We start from the raw sequence: 21,997 nt of genomic DNA, 5'->3' as shown, positions 1-21,997 counted from the left end.
TCTTTTCAGTAAGAAAATGAAATAAAAATGGAGGAAGGGTTCATTAAGATGTAACAGCAGGTTGTATTTAAGTATTTATCAGGTTAGTAGAGTAGTGGGGATATGAAACAGGAAGTTGTGAGCAGCTGTAAAAGCACACGCTCATTAAAAATACACTCAGTCATTAAAGATACACACAAACAATAACAGATCCAAACAAAGCCGGCGGAGGTGGAGCAGCAGAAACCATCGGGGAGCCAACGCTGGCAGACACCACCGGTCCCAGAGGACGCCACCGGGCTTTAATATGCACACATCATGGTGGTGCTTCTGTCTTTGTTCAAATCCCAGGGCTCATCCCACGATCTTTAAGTCTAATATGAATCCTCTCAGACGTAGTCGTCCTAGGACTCTCTGAAAATGATTCACAGCCACGGAGACTGACTGATGCCAGAATAACAGGAAGTGGCAGCGGGGCCGGTATTTGTCCTCCTCATGTGTCCCGGGACACCTGGGTCACGTCTGGTTCGCATTTTCAGCTCAAGTCTGAAACCCATTCACCGCCGACGCTGCACAAACAAAAAGGCAAAAAGGCTCGGAGGAGTGTGGAGTGGTTATTGTTCTGAATGAAAGGATGAATCACTGGTTTAAATCACAGAGCAGATAAGGACACAGGACACAGATAAGTGTCTCTGGTGTGAATGAAACGTGTCTTTTGTGTTGATATAACATTGTTAGCGGGTAAAAATAATGTTTAATCAGTCAGTATCTAAAAACAAATGTACCAGGCTGTAAACATCTTTATTAAAAGCATTAACAAGAACGGACGCCACCGACAAACCAAGGTTTTGGGTTTTAATCCAGATGTTAGATCTTTGTTTTGCAGATTTTCTCAAGCTGAAAATGTCAGTCTGAGTCCATTTGTATTAAAAAATTTGTCTTTATTCATTCATTTTCTGTAATTTCTTGTCCTTTGGAAGGAGCCTATCCCAGCTGTCATTGGGCGAGAGGCGGGACAGGTCTCCAGTCTATCACAGAGCTAAACATTCACACTCACCTGTAGCCAATTTAGAATCACCAGTGAACCTAACCAGCATGTCTTTGAACGGTGGGAGGAAGCTGGAGTACCTGGAGCTTCACACAGCGGGGGGACTCGAACCCAGAACCTTCTTGTTGTGAGGTATCAGTGCTTATTGCTGGACACTAGCCTCAGACCAAAATTTTTAGTGTTGATCCAGATGTTTAGATGTTTACATTTTTTAATTTTCAGTAAGAAAACTGAATCTTTTTCCATTAAAAATGGCGCAAAGATGCGTTCAGGTGCAACAGGAAGAAAGAAACTCTCAATGAAGAAATTAGCTCTAGAGGCTATGTTTTAGTACCAAGTCGTTGTTTCCAAGGAAGACTTCTTTCTGTTCAAGCTAGCTGCCTCCTTGTTTCTAGCATACAGGCTAAGCTAACTGGCTGCTAACTCTGCTAACATGGAGGTCTACGGGGATTGACATGGTTTCAGAGTCTGTCTCTAGTGGACATTAGTGGAACTGTCGCTTGATCAGATCACGGCCTCTTTGTGTTTACTGAAGAGCAGTTTTGAAGCTCAGTGCGGCGTCTCTCCGACGGCGGCCATCTTGGCTCTGACTGACTCCCAACTACTCACGTCCACCTACGACCAAGACATTTGACGACGTCTTTAGAAGGTGAAAATTAGCCGAAACTATCCCAGCCTGATCCAGAGTCACGTGCTAGCATCATCCTTGTTCGCATGTTAGCCGTTTCCTCTACTTCTATTTTTTAGCTTCAAACACGTCGATTAAACTGTAGATGTGAGAGCGTGCAGACTATCTGTGTCGTTATCATGAGTAAAGAGAGATTACTGACTGACCCACTAACCCACTGGTGTATCACCGTGGAAATAAAAAGAATAATAATAACACGGGTGGATGCAGATTTGATTAGAGAGGATGAAGGATGAAGGAGGTGGAGGCAGGTTTTCTGACATTTCTCTTTTTGCCTCTTCGAGTCAGACCCCTGGCGTTTCCATGGTGACGGCGAGGCTGGAAACGAGGGGGGTTGGAACGGGAGGGGATGTGTTTGTTTTTGCCGCGTCGGGCGTTCCTCTGGGAACCCGCGAAGCCCCCGGACGGGAGGGGAAGACCGATTAGAGGCCTGGTCCGCCGTTGAACGGTGAGAATCTGTCGGGAGGGACGTCGTCCTTCATGACTTTCTGCACAAAGACTCTCATTCTTCTTCTACTCCTCCTCCTCATCCTCTTCTTCTCCGACTCCTATGTCCTTCACCTCCACCTTCTTCTCCTCCTTAGTTTTTATCTGCTCGTTCTTCTTCAGTCTCCTTATTTTCTTCCTCATTGTCTCCTCCACCCTCAATGTCTTCCTCTTTTCTCTTTCTCCTCTTCCTTCTACAGCCTCCTTATTCCTCTCTTCCCATCTTTTTCTATCCACCCATTCTCCTTCACACCTCCTCCTGTTTTCCTCTCCTCTTCTTTATTATAATCTTTCTCCTTCTCCTTGTTCTTTTCCTTCTGCTTCTTCTATCTCCTTCAACTCATCCTTCTCCATCTTCTTCTTCTCCTATTCCTTGTAACTTCTCCTTTTCCTCATTCCCTTTCTCTTCCTCGTTCTTCTTCTACTTCCTCCCGTACCTAATCATTCTTCTTCTGCTCTTATTTCCAGTAGATTTGTCTCCACAGCAGCAGAACAGATGTTTAGACGTAAACACACATCTGATCGGATCATTTTTATCTCGTCTCCGTGGAAACGGCTCGTCTCCAGCCAGAATAATTTAGGACATGTGTGTTTAACCTTAAATCTGATGTGTTAACTGAGGCTTCACCAGTAAAAAAAAAAAAAAAAAATATATATATATATATATAAATATAAACGATAAGAGACACCGATAGCGTTTCAAATCCCAGTTTTATTGGTCGTTGGATTTCAGGTGAACCAATGGCACAAGAGAGAGATTAATCCACAATATCAAAAGAAAATTATACAAAATAATAATAATAATACAAAAGGAAGTTCCAGTTATACAAAGCAAAGACTTTTCATTCTTCTAGGTTTTTATTTTTTTATATCTACTGCCCAAACATTTAAGGCACAGTCATTACCACATGTTTACCCTTCCACATCTGTTTGTCTTGGTTACTCCTGGTGACTCCGGGTTCTCCGAGGAGAGAACTGCTCCTGTTTTATTATCATTCGATTCTCAGCCCTTCACGTCAAAAACGTAAAGGCGACGATGGACGTGTCAAGATCTTTGTTCGCAGAAGGGCGGAGAATCGAAGGGTGTTTGTTGTGCTACATGACTGCATCACAAAACCTTCGACTTTTTAAACAAACAAAAAGATTCCCTTCCCCCGCTTTCATAGACCAGAAAAATACGACAGAAAAACTAAAAAAAATTTGGTCATTTTTTTAAATTAAACTGAAATTAAAACTGGGGAAGAAGTAGGTTTAGGTTTAGGAGAGTCGTTTAGTAGCACCAGGTTCCAGTTTTGACGGTGAATCCAGTATCAAAAGGCTGAGGTGTAAAGTTTTTGGGGAAAAACAAACAAACAAACAAAAATACTAAATTTTAAATAAATCATTTCACTCCACTTTCTATGTTCTGTACAGTGACCCATGATAATAATGTCTGTGCCTTGGACATAGACGTCTTTTTAAACTTCCTCCTACTTCCTGGTTTTGGCGGTCAACCAATGGGAACGCAGCTAAATGTGAACGACGCAGGAAAAGCTTTTTTTTTTTTATTTTTTAATATTTTACGCTCGAGATGAAAGCTGTCGTTTACATCTTCCCCATCATTCCAGTTATATCATCACAAACAAAATAAAAATCTACAAGATCCAAGCAGCTTTCTAGATTTTCTTTTATTAATTTTTTCAGCTAATTTTTATCCAGTCTGTTTTGGGACTTTAGAAGAAAAAAAAATAATTCTCTTTCAATGAGACGACTTTTTAAACTTCCAACTACTTCCTGGTTTTGGACTTCCTGACCAACCAATGGGAACACAGCTAAACGACACAGGAATTTTTTTATATATTTTTTTTTTATATTTTACGCTTGAGATGAAGGCTGTCGTTTACATCTTCATCATCCTCATTCCAGTTTATATATTTATATGTTTATAAAACAAAAAGCAGCCTGGTCTGATAGAGAGAGGACATCTACAAGATCCAAATAGTGTTTTAAATAAAAAAAAAATAATTAAAATTAAAATAAAAAAAATTACATTACATTTTATCCAATCTGTTTCAGGACTTTAAATCATGTTTTTTTAAAATAAAAAAAAAATAATAATAATATTTTTTCTTCCAATAAGACGCGTGTGACTTCCTACTTCCTGGTTTTGGTCTCCCGGGCCAACCAATGGGATCGCAGCTAAACGTGAACGACACAGTAAACGTGTTTTTGACGTTTGAAATTTATTTTTTTTTTGTTACGGTTGAGATGAAAGCCGTCGTTCTTCATCATTATCTTCATCTTTCCAGTTATATCATCACAAACTAAATAAAAACAACAACAAAAAAAATTATAATAGCCTGGTCTGATAGAAGCAGGAAATCTACAAGATCCAAACATTATTCTAGATATTTAATTTTTTTTTTTATGTTTTAAATTGTTTTTTTTTTATAGCTAATTTTTTTATCCAGTCTGTTTTGGGACTTTAGATCAGGTAGAAAAAAAAATAAAAAATAAAAAAATAAAAATAGAAAGCAGGAGGAGGGGGTTTACCAGACCGGCTCAGACACATTAAATACTGCCACCGTTCGCCGCCGCCGCTCACAGACAATAATAGAGACGAGTAGAAAGACGAACTCAAAGAAAGAAAGAGGAAGAAAAGATGGAGGCTTTAAACGTGGAGGATGGGCGAGGGGGGGGGGGGGGAGACAGGTCGAGCAGCGAACCAGAGAAAAGTGCACAGCCCCCGTGGTAACTATGGCAACAGATAAAGAGCTGGGAAAATGAGGGAGGTAGGAAGGATTCTCTTCTTCTTCTATCCTTCCTGTTCTCTCTGTGCAGTCTATCGACATTTAGGGTGTGGTGTGGAGGGTGGAGGCGTGGGCGGCGGCCTCAGTACTCCCACAGCGTGGCCGTCTCCAGGTCGTCGGCGTTGGCCTTCAGCACGCCGGCGTGGTCGCCGCGCAGGTACTTGCCGTCGGCGGCGTGGCGCACCGCCAGCTTGTTGTAGTCGCAGAACTCGAAGAAGAAGTCGACGGGAGTGTCGCTGCTGCTCACCACCGACTGTTCACTGCCCACCATCCAGTATTTACCCGTAGAGTCTGGAGAGGAAGAGGAGAAGAAGAAGAGGAGTAAGATTAAAAGAGGGTGATGATGGTGGCATGTGTCACTGAGGAAGAGAGAGAGAAAAGATAAAGAGAGAGAAAGAAAGAAAAAGATAAAGAGATGAGAGAAAAAGGGGGAGAGATAAGAGATAGAAAAAAGAGAAAAAGAGAGATAAAGATACAGAGAGAAAGATGAGAGAGAAAAAGAACGAAAGAAAGAAGAGAGAGATAAAGAACTAGAGAGAAGAAAAGAGAAAAGAAAGCGAGATATAAGAGATAAAGAAATAAAAAGAAAGAAATCGAATGAAAGAAAGAAAGAGATAAGTAAAGAAAGAAAGATATGAAAGAGAGATAAAGAAACAGAAAGAAAAAAGAGAGAAAAGAAAGCGAGAGATAAGAGATAAAGAAAAAGAAAGAAATAAGAAAGACAAGAGATAAGTAAAGAAAGAAAGAAAGAAAAGAGATAAGTAAAGAAAGAAAGATGAGAGAGAGATAAAGAAATAGAAAGAAAAAAGAGAGAAAAGAAAGCAAGAGATAAGAGATAAATAAAAAGAAATAGAAAGAATGAATGAAAGAAAGAAAGAAAAGAGATAAGAAAGAAAGAGATATGAGAGAGATATAAAGAAATAGGGGGAGAGAAAAAGAAAAAAAGAGCTAGAGATAAAAGAAAGCGAGAGAGATAAGAGATAAAGAAACAGGAGAAAGAAAGAAAGACCGACCTTGAAGGCTGTACGCTCCGTCTCTGAACTCCAGGGTGAAGTAGTCGTAGGACGAGCGGTTGGAGTCCAGCGTCCCCGTCACCTTCCTGCAGCCGATGAAGCCGTGTTCTCCTCGCAGGACGATGATTGGACGGTTGATCAGCTTCATCAGGAACTCCTCAGACTCTCCTGTAGACAGAGAGGAGACAATGAACTTAATGTCTGGAGGCTAGAAACTATTCATCAACATCACCAGCACCTGAAACCACCTGCTGTAGATGGTTTGAGACGCCTCAGTAGCTTTTGGCAGCCATTTCCAAAATGGCCACCTTCATGGACTTCCTAGTACTTTTTTGCAGTGAAATCTTTGTTAATTTTGAAAAAGTTATGTTCATGTTTTATATTAAATATTTATATTTACTTCATTAAAGCAACCTATTAATACTGCATACTTGATTTTATTTTAACATGAGTTGAAAACCTGTATTGTTATTGATGCTATATAAATGAAAATGAATTCAATATATGACTTTTTTTTCTGTCATTTGTTCCAATTTAATTAAACTGATTATTTTTAAAAATAAAATAAAATGTCATCTTTAAATGTGAATTCATTTATTACATGTTTGTGGATTTTTTTATGATTTTGTTTTCCATTTATTTTGTCTTAGTGTCATCCTCGGTTTTCACCAACACAAATGAATATGACAACCTTTATAATATATTTTAATAATATAATTAATAATAATATAATACTGGTGACGGTATCCAGAGGAACTTCACACGCCTACAAAGTTGTTCTGGAGTCTTTCTGTTGGAAACTGAATCTGCTCCTGGAAAGATGTTCAGGGCCAATCAAAACGTTTGGGGGCGGGGCTTGACGTGGCAATTGACATATGAGTAAAAGGCAGTTTAGGTTTCTGCGTCAATTTGACAGCATAGCTACCATGACAGCCTAGACTCTACGTAACCACCGTAGCCTGACGTTCACCTCCCCAGAAGCGTAACTACGCGTCACGGCGATGCAGACCACAAGAGCTGTGATTGGTCCGCTTGGTAGTAACGCGTTTCTGCTTTAGTATTTCCAGCTGTTTCTTCATCTCCACAATTTTCAAATTGATTGTTTTGGATCAATAAAGATGGAACACATCGAGGAAAGGTTAACTGAGGAGGTTCGACTCATCTATCACTTGTCTTTTGTGAAATTTCGGCAAAAATTCAGCGAAAGTTTCAGCCTCTATTGTTGAAAGTGAAGCAGGAAATGGAAACAAAAATTAACCCGACTGGTGAAAGTGTTTGGGTGGAGTTGTTACAGAGCGAGACAGACTGACGAGGCACAAGTATAAATAGTTTGCACCTACATAGGCTACGTACGTAGGTTACGGCGTCTATTTTATTTCTGGTCCCGATCGTTCAGATCCTGCACTCAATTAGAGAAAACAGAGTCAGAGGAAAACTCTGCTCACTCAGGAGTTTTCTCATGATGTTTTTAATCAGCATGATTCATTTATAACAGGCGGGCGATGAGCTTGGCAAAAACAAACTGTAAAAGACTCCAACAAAGCAAGAAGAGAAGAGACACCCACGCAGGAGGAAATAAAAAAAACAGCAACGATCAGCTGTTGAGAGCCTCAAACCGACCTGCAGAGTCCATGGTTGCTGCTAGCTGGCCGTTTTTCTTGGCGGCGACGTATTTCCCGTTGGCAGCACGGAGAGTCAGCCTCTTCCCACGCCACTCGATGTCAAAGTAGCAATTAGCCGACCTGCAGAGGTGGAGAGAAAGTGAAAGACGGGCGATTAAACGTACATGGAGGTTAAATATCCAGTAGCAGGCTCGCATGAGAGTCAGGTGTGAACACCGTGTTAAGAAGCTTGCCGTGTAATCTGAGACCGAGGCGTTTGGTGGAGGGATAAGCTTCACAAATCCTGTTAACTCTGGGATCAAGTTTCCTCTTTCCACCTTTTCGTGAAGCAGCTCTGAAACATTCTCCTCCAAACCACAGTTGGTGAAAGAAAACATTTTTGCGGTCTAATCTGAAGAATGTGTTGGAGGAGTGTGGTGAACTTTTTACAGCGTGACCCCCTCAGCGTCAAAGGATCGTCTTTGTTCTGTATTTCCAGAGAAATCCTCCAGCTGCAGTTTACTCGTGTTGTTTCTTAATGTCAGTTCTGTTTATTCAGCCTCCACCACCTTCTGTTTAACTTTGGTTGATTTTTCACCAAATGGAAGGAAACAACTGGACTGTGTTCGTTGTTCCTACTGTATATTTTTACACAGTTACGTCATGTTTTTATAAAAAAAATGTCTTTCATATGTTCGACTGTAATTCCTCATGTTTGTGTCAGATGAAGCTACCAAATTTCCCACGGGATAAAATATCTACATATTATTATTTTTTTATTGATTACTTCTTATTTATTATTTTTTGCTTCTTACTTTAAAATTTTTGCTTCTTATTTTTACTTTGTAATTTTTTGCTTCTTATTTAAATTTTTTTATTTTTGCTTCTTATTTTTAATATTTAATTTCCTGCTCCTTATTTAATTTTTTTTATTTTTTGCTTCTTATTTTTTATTTTTTGCTTCTTATTTTTAATTTTTATTTTTTTGCTTCTTATTTTTAATATTTAATTTCCTGCTCCTTATTTAACATTTTTTATTTTTTGCATTTTATTTTTTATTTTTTGCTTCTTATTTTTAAGTTTTTATTTTTTGCTTCTTATTTTTAATTTTGAATTTTTTGCTTCTTATTTTTTATTTTTTGCTTCTTATTTAAAATATTTTATTTTTGCTTCTTGTTTTTAATATTTAATTTCCTGCTCCTTATTTAAAATTTATTTTTTGCTTCTTATTTTTAAGTTTTTATTTTTGCTTCTTATTTTTAAGTTTTTATTTTTTGCTTCTTATTTTTTATTTTTCATTTTTTGCTTCTTATTTTTTATTTTTCATTTTTTGCTTCTTATTTTTTATTTTTTATTTTTTGCTTCTTAGTTTTTATTTTTTGCTTCTTAGTTTTTATTTTTGCCAATATTTTTATTTATTTATTTTTAGCAGCAGAAGTAGTAGTGGTGTTAGTTAGACCTTAATCCAGTCTCTAAATATTTTTTTTAACCTAATATATTTTACTCTTATATAGTTTTTCTTCTCTTACTTTATTCTGTTTTGCATTTAACTTATATTTTTCCTGCTGTGTTGCTGGTTTAACATCTTAATAAAGTCTCACCTCATCGTCTTATCTTAGAATCAGAACTTGTGTCTCTGGATTGTGTCGTTTACAGGATGAACCCTGGACCGATAGTCTGCTAAATAATGGATCCTAACACTTCTGAATCTGGGGATTTATCATCCAGGAGCACAGGGTCAAAGGTCAGAGATCAGGGGTTAAGAGAAAGCTCTCCAACGAATGCACATAAAAGATAATCACTCTCTCTACAGGTTGAGGTTGAACACGCAGACGAGCCACAGCCGTGACATGAAATCACTCCTCAGGTCACGGCTCAGACTAAACACTGAGAAACACTCAGAGCTGTGACGAACCAGAGATTCTCTCGTCCCTGAGAGATTAGGTGAACGGACGGACTGGAGCAGGTGTGGCAGATGTGCGTTGGTTCTTACTTGGTGGAGGCGGTGCACTGCAGCCCGCCGTTAGCAGTCAGGGTCCAGTATTTCCCAGCGGCAGTTCGAAAGGCACACTTCCTGTTCTCGCGGCAGATCTCCACCTGGAACACCTCCTGGTCGCCTTCCTCGTCCTGATTGGCCGACAGGTCCATACCTGGTGGGGCGGGGACAGACGATTAGCGGGTTATACAGACTAGTGGGGTCAGTCAGAGGGCTGCAAATTAGCATTAGCATCCTACGGTTGAGGGTCAGACGAACTAAATGAGCAACAGATCAGATTAGAGGAGGATTTCACACAGCTGCACACACATCTGTCACAGTCCAGACAGACCACGCTGTACTTCAAAGGATCAGTCATCACGGTGGACGGTCACGCCTGAAACGGTTTACTGCCAACACGCTAAAAGGGATGGTTTATACGACGGTTAGCATGCTAACGTCTGAGGATTATTAGTAAACAGAAGGTGTAGTAGATGAATGTGGTCATTAAATTAAATATTTCACTTGATAATCTTGCCGAGATAAAAACGTTGGAGCGGTAAATCCAAACAAGAAGTGTCGGAAACTGTAGTTCCTCAAATGTCCACTAGAGGCTGGGTCCAGAAATGAGTCAATCGCCATAGACGTCCATCTTTACAGCAGAAATAAACGTATTTACAACCTGGTACTAAAACCTTTTAGGTCTCTAGAGATAATATTTCCATCCATGACAACTGAACAGGAAATAAGTTTTATATAACTCATCTGTTTAAATTATATCAAGGGTTAAAGTTATGTAGCCGTCAAGATGGCGACGGCCGGACACGTCACGCTGAGCTTCAAAACTACCCTTCAGGAAACATAAAGGTGACGTCGTGGAGGGTTTGTCCATCTTTAGATGCTAAACATAGGATATACCAAACTATTTAACCACTTTTAGATTTTTTTAATAGCTAATGAAAGATAAAAGGATCAATCAATTACCACGCTATCATGCTAGCACTCAAAGAACCGCTCTTTATGAAGCCCGTCAGTCGCATCGTTGAAGATTCGTCCATCTTTATTTACAGTCCGAGGTCAGTAGGCCTCTAGAAGCTTTAATAGCAACCCATCAAACAGCTGTCGAGACATTTCAGTCAATACACATCGTCTTCTCTGGTTCCTCAGACACGAACGACGCCGCTCTATAATCATTGGCTCGTCAGCTGGACAAACACAGACGATCAATCAGTAATAACATTGTTTAGTAGCTTTAAGTCTGTTCATACATCAAACTGTATGTGTTCAGAAACCAGAGCTCATTAAAACTACATCAGCCTCGCTCAGGCACTTAAGACCAAACAAAGAGGCCGATTCAGGATGAACACACACTTCATGCAGCACAAAGGAAACTATTGTATATGATGAGGTCATGTTGTGGATGGACCTATAACCACAGGGCTCATATGTATATATGTATATGTATAAAGAGACAGAGAAGATGGATGTGTTTCAGAAAACCGACCAGAGGACACTCGTGTTTCCATGCTCGACACGCTCCAGCTCAGATTTTCCATGTTTCTTGTTCTCCACAGTCTCAAAGCTTCCTGCTCTCAGGAAAATATGATCAGAGACCAAAATTAAATCATTCTGATCAGATATGTGTTTACAACATGAAGCGGCGGCGCCCAAAACAGAGCTTCAAACCTACCGGAAATATAAGACAAGGAGGAGGAGGAGGAGGAGGAGGAGGAGGAGGAGGAGGACAAAACTGAGAAGAAAGCGGAGGAGAAGGAGGAGGAGAAGTAGAACGAGAACAAGGAGGAGGAGGAGAAGGAGAAGGAGAAGGCGGAGGAGGAGGAGGAGGAGGAGAAGAGAGACGAGGAGGAAAAAGGAAAAGGAGGGAGAGAAGAAAATGGAGAAGAAGGAGGAGGAGATGAAGGAGAAGAACAAGAACAAGAAGGAGAAGGAGAAAATGAAGGAAGAGAACAAGGAGAAGAGGGACGAGGAAGAGGAGGGCAAGGAGGAACAGAAGAAAAAGGAGAAAAAGGAGGACAAAACTGAGAAGAAGGTGGAGGAGAAGGAGGAGGAGAAGTAGAACGAAAACAAGAAGGAGGAGGAGAAGTAGAACGAAAACAAGGAGGAGGAGGAGGAGAAGTAGAAGAAGAAGAAGAAGTAGAAGGAGAAGGAGGAGGAGAACAAGGAGAAGAGAGACGAGGAGAAAAAAGGAAAAGGAGGGGGAGAAGAAGAAGGAGGAGATGAAGGAGCAGAGTAAGGAGGAGGAGGAGAAGAAGGAGAAGAATAAGAACAAGAAGGAGAAGGAGAAGGAGAAGGAGAAAATGAAGAAGGAAGAGAACAAAGAGAAGAAGAAGTAGAACGAGAACAAGAAGAAGGAGGAGAAGGAGAACAAGGAGAAGAGAGACGAGGAGAAAAAAGGAAAAGGAGGGGGAGAAGAAGATGGAGAAGAAGAAGGAGGAGATGAAGGAGAAGAGTAAGGGGGAGGAAGAGGAGAACAAGAACAGGAAGGAGAAAATGAAGAAGAGAACAAGGAGAAGAAGAAGGACAAGGAGGAGGAGGGCAAGAAGGAGAAGGAGAAAAAGGAGAAGAAGGAGAAGAAGGAGGACAAGAAGAAGAAGGAGGAAGAGGAATAGAAGAAGGAGAAGAATAAGAAGAAGAGGGATGAGGAGAAGGCGGAGGGGGCAAGGACGAGGAGAAGAAGAAGCTTTTTTCCAACCTATCTTTATCTCCAGCCCTGAATTGATGGAGTAGAAGAAGAAAACCAACATGTACTTTCTAACCCATGTGTAAACATAGCAACACTTTGTTGTAGCTAACTAGCGTAGCCTCCAGTCTTCATGTCCTACCAACGTTGTTCTGTCAACTCACATCTGACATCACCACTCCATCGCCAAACATTTTCTAACCACAAGCTCACGAGGTCGGTTTGAGGGCAGAGAGACATTTGAATGCAATGAAAAAGACTCTGACTCGGTATTAAGACCAACGACGATCCCGGTCAGGACGCTCGCCACACGGGTTATGTAACGCGCTGGTTGGAAATAAAACAAAGAAACCCACAGACGCTGCTCCTCTCCTGTTGAAACTCCTGCTGGAGTCGACGTGGGATTGAGTTTCTGCAGAAATATGTGGTGATGCACACGTAAAACACACACACACACACAACACAGATGATTGAGAAGGAAAATATAACTGACCATAATGAGAACCACATGGTGGAGAGGAGGGGGTACAAAGAGGAATGTAGGACGAGGAGGGTTTGAAGGAACATATTAGAGGAGGAGAAGAAGAACTGAACTCTGAACTCCTCTCTGTACGGTAGCGCCGGAAAACCCATTTATTATGCCTCGTGTAAAGAAATCCTCCTCGTCTCTAGTGGACGTTTCAGGCTGCGGTTGCCAAGGTAACCCTCTTGTATATTTTTCAAGTGAAACAAGCAGAACATGAAAAATACTGGCTCTTCTTCTCTATTTGAAAAGACGCTACCGTTAACGCTCCTCCATCTTGGCTCACCCGACGTTCCAAGCCCAATATCAGCTTGGTGAATATGATGGTAGGAGCCAAAATGGAGGAAGGGGTGTCCTTACAATTTGAGGAACTATATGCCGGCCAACTGTTCCCATTGGTTGAGATTTGTTCAACTTGATAACCACAACAAAGCCGTGGTCTATCTCTGAGTACATCTTAAAAACTCCAAGCGTAGTCTGGAAGCCTAAACCAGTTTACCCCGCCAACAAATTTGTTGTGGTGGAAAGTCCGTTGGGAACTGATTCTGCTCCTGCCCAATCAAATCGTTTGGGCGGGGTTTTATGTGGTGATGGACAGAAGAGTAACGGTAGTCACACATGCCACCTGAGTGCCATGGAGCTGGATTTGTTGACAACAGAATGGCTCTGATTGGTTGGAGGACTATTAGACTGTGTTCAAAGGTATGTTTCCTATACTCTGTATCAGTTGAAACACGCCCCGTAATGAAATCCAGAGGTTAAAAGACTAATACTACTGATAAGAATTGGGTCTATGCTAGTGGAGTCAGTGACTTGCCAAGATGGCGGCAACCGGAAGCACCGCACTGGGCTTCAACACTTCTCTTGGGTGACGTCCATCTTTAAATGAAACAAAAAACATTGTGCTATCAAAGCTCAATATTGGCACAACGTCCATCTTTAATATTGGATGTTGGTGAATTCACAGAAAACACAACAAATGAACATTTCAGTGTGAGAACTGATCACTAATCGACACAAACCGCCGTTGCAGTTAGCGAAAACATTCTGTGACTGTCAATTAATCGGCATTATTGCTTATTTAAAGAGATTAAATATCAAATGGTAGGAACATTTCCAATTCAAGATGCTAGCTTTCACAATAGCCAAAGAAAGAAACAAGAAACTAGTCGTCAAGCAACGGTAAACACACTAGCCCTCTAACATAACTTTAGCTAACATGCTAATGTACACAAAGTACAGTGAACATACTAGCCCTCTAAGATAACATTAGCTAGCATGTTAGCTTAGCATAACACAAAGACTGGAAGCCGGTTGAGAAGCTAGCTTGGCTCTGTCCAATTGCGACAAGATTGACCAAACTGGATGTTTAAATTCACCGTTTCTAACAATCAAAGGAGAAATCTGGTGCTAGCCTCGCTCAGGAGGTTCAAACCAGATTATCTAGTAATGTGACAGGTTTAAAGATTCTCTTAAGCCTTCTGATTTAAAATCTGCACTTTCACGATAACCAATGAAAGAAACTAGTCGTCAATGACAACCAATGATAGTCTACAAGGACACGGAGCAGCTGATGGTGTTTTAAGGCAACGGTAAACATACTAGCCCCGTGAGCTAACATAAGCTAGCATGCCGACGGTGTTGTCAAGCAAACATAAAATAAACACTGCCCTCTGAGATAACATTAGCTAGCACGTTAGCTTAGCATAAAGTTGTCTTACTGCAAAGTTACAGCTAGTTCCTCGTCTTATTTAAAACTGACCATTTCAGATCAGCAGATTTAGCGGGAAGTCATCGTTTTGATAATCCTGTAGTGTGTGCACGCTCAAGATTAGAGAGAGGAATATCTGTGGGGATTTTCATTAAGTGTGTGACACAATCTGATTCGCCTTTAATATTATTATTAACTTATTTATGACTGTTGCCTATAATTCTCTCTGCCGTGATTCAACAACTAAAGTTTATAGACTTATTTGTCACATGGCTCCATTTAGCCATAACTTTAATATAGTAAATTAGTTTCATGCTTTCAATTTGTCTGAGAAAGAATGGGCTATTGTCAAAACGTTGTACATAAACCAGGTAAAGTTGGCCGACGTGTTCTCACAGGAAAGAGGATTTAAAAAAAAATAAAATAAGCTTGAATTTCCTCATATGTAAATACACCAGGAAACTCGTTCTGGGAACGGATAAGAGGACGTCTGTTTTTACAGCTTCATCCTTCTACGCACCAACTAAAACCGGTCACACGTTATCACAAGGAAAAGAAAAATATTAGCAGTGGGAGACAAAACACTCGACAACCCGAGGTTTGTGGAGCTGCAGCCGTGACCCAGAGAGAGGCCGAGGCTTCGTGTGCGTCGAGTTCAGCTTGTGAAGGCCTGCAATCACGCACATCGTTCCTCACCAGACCACACCAAACATCCTGAATCCTCCCAAACCGCACCGAAGCCCTCCATCTTCTCCACCGTCCACCCCACCCACCTCATTCAGGCACAGATTCGGCGTCTGTGGAGGGCCCGCACGCGATCCCATCAAACCTCCGATTGTGCGCGTTTTGTGTGTCTGCTATTGTTCAACGGGCCCGAGCGAGGAGGCGACCAGCTGGGGCACAAACAGGGAGCCGGATCATCGGCCTTTTGTTCTGATCCAAACAGACACAGCAGCCGGCAAACACCGACTGACTGAAATCAAACTAAAAATAAATAGGTCAGACATGTGAGAGAGCAAATCTTTTTTTTTGCGAACCGATTTTAAGCCCATGTCATGTGTCACAAACTGGAGACCAGCTGGAGCGTACGCTGTAATAACAGGAGACGATGTTAAGGCTTCCCTGTGGGAATGCACAGTCTGTAAACACATGAAGGATCCATAAACGCACCAAACCGTCTGCAAACAGAAAACACAGCCTGTGAGAATTACTAATGATGCATAAATTGATCGTTTTCTCTCCTTTTTTTTTTCTCTGCTGGGTGATGTGTTGCATCCCCCTGCAGGGATTATCACACCACAGCCAAGGTCGAAGCCGTGCGTCTCATTTCCTGCTGGTAGGGGGGTGAAGGATGCCGACAGGGTTGACTCATGGCCAGACGCTACACAACTCCAACCACAAACTATAAACCTAGCATTCCTCTAACATTCAGAACAAAAACTCTCATGTCTTTAGTGTGCATATGAAGCTCTAGCAACTACCCGGTTATCTTAGCATAACAGGTTAAAGATTCTCTTAAGCTTTCTGATTTAAAATCTGCACTTTCACGATAACCAATGTAAGAAACTAGTCGACAACCAATGAGAGTCTACAAGGACACGGAGCAGCTGATGGTGTTTTAAAGCAACAGTAAACATACTAGCCCTCTGAGCAAACATCATCTACCATGTGGACAGTGTTGTCAAGCAAATATAAAGTTAATGTAGCCATCTAAGATGACATTAGCGTGCATGTTTGCTTAGCACAACACAAAGACTGGAAGCCGGTTGAGAAGCTAGCCTGGCTACGTCCAATAAATTCACAGTTTCTGAGAATCAAAGGATCTGGTTCTAGCCTTGCTCCAGAGGTTCAGACCAGATTATCTAGTAATGTGACAGGTTTAAAGATTCTCTTAAGCCTTCTAATTTAAAATCTGGACTTTTGTAATAACCAATGAAAGAAACTAGTCGACAACCAATGAGATATTACAAGGACACGGAGCAGCTGATGGTGTTTTAAAGCAACAGTGAACATACTAGCCCTCTGAGCTAACATTAGCTAGCATGCCGGCAGTGTTGTCAAGCAAATATAAAGTAAACATAGCCCTCTAAGATAACATTAGCGTGCATGTTAGCTTAGCATAACACAAAGACTGGAAGTCGGTTGAGAAGCTAGCCTGGCTACGTCCAATAAATTCACCGTTTCTGAGAATCAAAGGATCTGGTGCTAGCCTCACTCCAGAGGTTCAGACCAGATTATCTAGTAATGTGACAGGTTTAAAGATTCTCTTAAGCCTTCTGATTTAAAATCTGAACTTTCGCAATAACCAGTGAAAGAAACTAGTCGACAACCAATGAGATGTTACAAGGACACGGAGCAGTTGATGGTGTTTTAAAGCAACAGTAAACATACTAACCCTCTGAGCTAACATTAGCTAGCATGCTGACGGTGTTGTCAAGCAAATATAAAGTAAATGTAGCCCTCTAACATAACATTAGCTAGCATGCTGACGGTGTTGTCAAGCAAATATAAAGTAAACATAGCCCTCTGAGCTAACATTAGCTAGCATGCTGACGGTGTTGTCAAGCAAATATAAAGTAAACATAGCCCTCTAACATAACATTAGCTAGCATGCTGACGGTGTTGTCAAGCAAATATAAAGTAAACATAGCCCTCTAACATAACATTAGCTAGCATGCTGACGGTGTCTTCAAGCAAATATAAAGTAAACGTAGCCCTCTAACATAACATTAGCTAGCATTCTGACGGTGTTGTCAAGCAAATATAAAGTAAACGTAGCCCTCTAAGATAACATTGGCATGCATGTTAGCTTAGCATAACACAAAGACTAGAACCAGGAAGAGCAGCTCGTTTGGCGCCGTCCAAAGGTGACTAAATTTATCTACCCGCAAGTCTAAAGCTCCCTAATCTATATTGTACCTCATTTGTTTAAACTGGCTGCAGCTTTTCACTGTAGAGACAAGGGGTAAGAGGTTATTTCCCAAAACCTTGAACCATGCCCTCAAATTTCTAAACCTTTTCATGTGGCTTCAGTCGTGCGCTCAGTAGAACTTCAAAAGGCCTGAAGATTGAATTTCCAGTGATCAGACTGGAGTTCAAGTCACAGGACGAAGCCAGGAATGATTAACTGCCCCAACATCAGATGATACTGGGAGCTTGACGCCTATCCAGTTAGGAAACGGTCCACATCCAGCAGGGCTCACTTTCATATGCGAGATAATTACAAAGAGCAGTCAGCAGTCAGTGGTCACGCCAGTAGCCAGCAGGATGTGACGGCCTATCATCCGTTCAGCTGACAAACCAGGGCTCAGTCTTCACCCACACTTGTGCTACAGTTTAAGGGGCAAAGCAGACCACTTAAAAGGCCATCGAGCTCCAGGCTAACGCACCGATAATTGTGCCTCAGTCCATATGAGGGGTCGTTAAACGGCCTCTCTGGGAATTTGTGTCCAGGGATGAGAGGCGTTACGAGCCGGAAACAAGTAAAGTCATTTTAATGGCAATTACAGAAACAGAGAGAAAGAAAAGAAAGGAGTCATTCAAGCCTCCTTTCCAGTTATAATAAAATAAACAACACAGAGTCTTAAGAGTCTGGTCCCTAATCTGAGGAATGAAAACGTCTTGAGTCAACAATCCTGTCTCCAGCTAAATGAGAGGATGTCCAAAGTAGATTTACGGTGTCGGATCTCGATAAACAACAATTAAAGTCGCAGAATCAACAGTTCTGATTGGAGCAAAAAGCAGCTTTTAGACTGACCCATTTCTTCTACAGCCAGTCAAAAAAGAAATAAAAACGAAAGCCAGCCGACCTCGACCGCCATCTTGGCTCAGGTCTGTGAATAGGAGCAGCTGTTGGTTAGGAAAAAAAAACATCTGGAGCCAGTTTTAATTCCACTCAGTACTTAATCCACTTCACAATGATCCAGTTGTTGGAGGCTTGAACATGGTCGTCTTCTAAAGATTGAGGGGTTTTCCTGGTCCACTATGTGGCCCAACCCAGCAAGACATCAGACTACTACCAGCTGACCTTTGACCTCCTATACGGCATTGAGAAACAACACATCCACTAAAGAACGACCGATACCAGTTCTTTCTTTTTATATAATTCATAATATATATAAATGACAACCTTGTGAAAAACGGATGTGCAGTTCCACAACTGTCCACTAGAAGCTAGCTCCAAAAGTGAGTCAATCCCTATGGACCCAATAGCCCAAAGGCTAAAACAAGGAAAGCACCTGGCCAGGCTAAACCATGACCAAGCCAAACGCAACAAGCTGCAATCTGAGCAAGCAGCAATCTCTAAGGATGAAAAAAGAAATCAAGCTAACATGTAACATGCTAAAATGCGTGGTATAGCCAATTTCTCCATTCATGACAATTGCGCAGGGGTACATTTCTGTAAAACTCACTTGTTTAAATCATATCAAGGCTAAAACTCATGCATAAAAGCTGGGTGGCATCTTAGGTCGCTAGCCGTCTGCTAGCAGCTCCACTCATGCTCCACCAGGAATCGAGCCAAGATGGCAGCGGCCGGAGACGCAACACTGAGTTTCAACACTCTTCTTCAGAAAACTTGATGGGAGTCAATGGATCATAGGATCGCTGGGAGTTGGGTTGAGTCATAGCCCTGAACTCTGAACAAATTGCCCCACCTATAATCTTCTTTTTGTGGTGGAAAGTTGGTCTTTCCGTTGGAAACCGATTAAGTTCTGCCCAGACAGATTATTTGGGCGTGATTTACGCAACAGAAGTCGAACACGTCATCCGAGCGTTGTAGAGTTCAATTTGCCTAAAACAAAAAGGCTCCGATTGGTTGTTGGACTATCCAGATGTTACCAGACTCCGATTGTAAAAAGAATTGAATCTGGCTACGCCATGCTAGTGGAGTCAGGGACTGCAAATATGGCGACAACCAGAGACGCCACACTGAGCGTCAAAACTCCTTTTCGGGAACTCAACGCGTGGCATCCATCTTTATATACAGTCGTCAACTGTGGCATCAAAGGTGGTGAAGAAGGTATCGCTTCACCTCGATATATTCCTACAATCTTAATTTGTTTACAAGAAAACTCCAAAGAGTCCAAGTTTAATATCGGCGAGACGTCTACCCCAAATATCAGACTGGTAAATTAATTAGAAAACCAATCAAATGAGCATTGTTAATCTAGACACTCTCAACTAATCCACATTATTACTTACATTAAGTGATTAAACACCAGATTTTAGGAACGTTTCCGATTCAGGATGCTAAAATTTGTGTACACATAAATAAATCCCCTGGCTAAGTGTATTGATTTGAGTATAACTCCATGGCTGTTGGAAAAAGGCCCAACAGCCTCCTGCTTCAAAACCCCAGCCTCCATTTTGTGTCAAAAACCAACAGTTACAGCTGCTGATGGAGGGGAAAGTGGATAAATATCCCTTTGACAAGTAAACAAAAGGCGTCAGACGGAACAAACATAGCCAGGGTGTGACTGAAAAATGAAATGACGGGACTGGTCATACTTTCTGGAAACGAAACCGCACGACTAACCAGACACCAAATATAGATTTAAAGAGTTAAATATTCATTAGAGACTACAGAGGAAGAGGAGGAGGAGGAGGAGGGATGCTTGGTACAATATGAGGATTAAATAAGATCCATCAACACCATTGATCTCTGACAAATGACTGCAGAGGCCTGGGAGAGTGGGGGAGGGGGTGAGGAGGAGAAGAAAATTATTTAAAAAGACAAGAAGAACAATGAGAGAGGAAGGGGTGAGGAAAAAGAGGGGGAGGAAGGGAGGGAGGGAGGAAGGAAGGAAGAAGGTGGAGGGACATGGTTGTATCTCTGCCCAGAGATGGAGCTGAACACCAGACACAGACCATCAATCATGTGGAGATGATTTGAGATGCGTTCAAGGACTCATATTTAGAGTGTGTGTTTAAAGACCCTGTTGTGTGTTTTACTGTATGTGTGTGTGACATTCCTTCACGTTAAGCTTTCCTCTACCAACACACACACCCACGCACCATCACCCTGGAGGCCCGGACCGGACCACCACACCCACCTTGCCGGGTGGAGACGTTCCTCTCGTTCCCAGCGGTGAGCACGACCTGCGGGTGGCTCTGCTCCAGCACGAACAGCTCGTCCTTCCCCACGCGTGCGCTCTTCCCGGACTTCATGGTACCGGAGGGCCCGGAGGGGGCCAGGTACCTGCCGCCACAGTCCCTGAAGGCCACCTTGCCGGAGCGGAACTCCAGCGTGTAGCCGGTGTTCTTGTCCGTGGTGGCCATCAACGAGCCGTCGTTCCTCAGGAACCGGTTGTCGGACGTCTGCAGGTGGTAGCGCTGGTCGCGGAACACCAGCGTGATCATGGAGTCCACCCCCCACGGGACATCCCGGTCGATGGCGATCTCGTCCACCTTGGAGCTCAGGTGCGCGTACCGCTTGCGCGTCAGGCTGAAGATGTTCACCTGCGGGTGCATGGCGATGTGCACGCTCCATTTCTCCGCCACGGACGCGGTCTGGGCGAAGCAGATGATCCGGTCCTCGGTGCCGCCCAGGTAGCGCCCGTGGGGCTCGGACTGCAGCGACCAGCGGCCGTCATCGTGGGCGGTGATGATGAACCGGCACTCCGGGCCCGGGGTCTCGCTGTCCCCGGTGACGTTGCCGTCCTTGTCCGCGGCGATGTACCGGCCCAGATGTGACTTGAGGTGGAAGACGTTGCCGCTGGAGTCGTCGCCGCTTTGCTCCAGGGTCCAGATCTGCTTCTTCTTCATGCTCGTGGCGGAGGCGTTGATCTTGAAGCCGAACGTCTCCGCCGTCAGGTACTTGTTCCCGCAGTTGATGAGCCCGAACTGGATCTGCAGCATGTCGCTGGTTCCGTTGGCGGCGCCGTTGGTTGTCATGGCTCGTGCTCTAGTCGGACCGGACCGGTTCGGTTCTGTCTGAGAGGGATGAAGATGAAGAAGAAGAAGAAGAGGAGGAGGGGGGGCGGTTCTGCTAGTGAGCTCGCGGCTGAAAGGGTGGGATGCTCCTCTGTGCCTCGCGTGCTTCTCTTTGTTTGGGGGAAGCGTGTGGCGGACTGGGAGTCTGGGAGCGCGCGCCACCGGTCCTCAGTGATGTGCCTGTGTCAGCTGCGCGAGCCCGCCGCCACAGCTGCAGCCTATATGACCACCGGTGACGTCACGCGGCGGGCCACGCCCCCTTCCCCAGAGCGCCACGACGATTATTTAGCAAAAACGTTTTCAAAATGGTATTAAAATGACGAGAAATCCGTTTAAAAGTAATAAATTTATGTCTCAGAACATGAATTAGCATAAAAATAATGACAAACCTCACGATAAAGGCTTAGTTTGTCAAAAATAATGAGTTAGACTTAGTAAACTTTGTCAAAATAATGAGCCACATTGTTTTATTTATCGAAAAAAAACTACTTTTTCAGAAAAAGCGTTTAGTATCTCTAAATAATAATAGTTTACCTTGCAAAAAGTAAAG

At 42.5% G+C, this 21,997-nt stretch overlaps 1 protein-coding gene across 1 annotated transcript; it reads right to left on the bottom strand.

The window, feature by feature from the left end:
* Positions 1 to 2,895: 2,895 nt before the first annotated feature.
* Positions 2,896 to 21,622, bottom strand: fscn1a (fascin actin-bundling protein 1a). The gene is made up of 5 exons (XM_084571379.1): positions 20,568 to 21,622; positions 9,598 to 9,754; positions 7,624 to 7,745; positions 6,004 to 6,171; positions 2,896 to 5,281 (listed from the first exon to the last, which is right to left on the bottom strand). The coding sequence occupies exons 1-5, from the start codon at positions 21,406 to 21,408 to the stop codon at positions 5,073 to 5,075; spliced, it is 1,497 nt and encodes a 498-aa protein (XP_084427505.1). The 5' UTR covers positions 21,409 to 21,622; the 3' UTR covers positions 2,896 to 5,072.
* Between the last annotated feature and the right edge of the window lie 375 nt (positions 21,623 to 21,997).

The sequence above is a fragment of the Chelon labrosus genome (genome assembly GCF_963514085.1).
Source record: "Chelon labrosus genome assembly, chromosome: 21".
Classification (NCBI taxonomy): Eukaryota; Metazoa; Chordata; class Actinopteri; order Mugiliformes; family Mugilidae; genus Chelon; species Chelon labrosus.
Note: the sequence above shows the minus strand (reverse complement) of the source record. Positions and strands in the feature narration are given on the sequence as shown.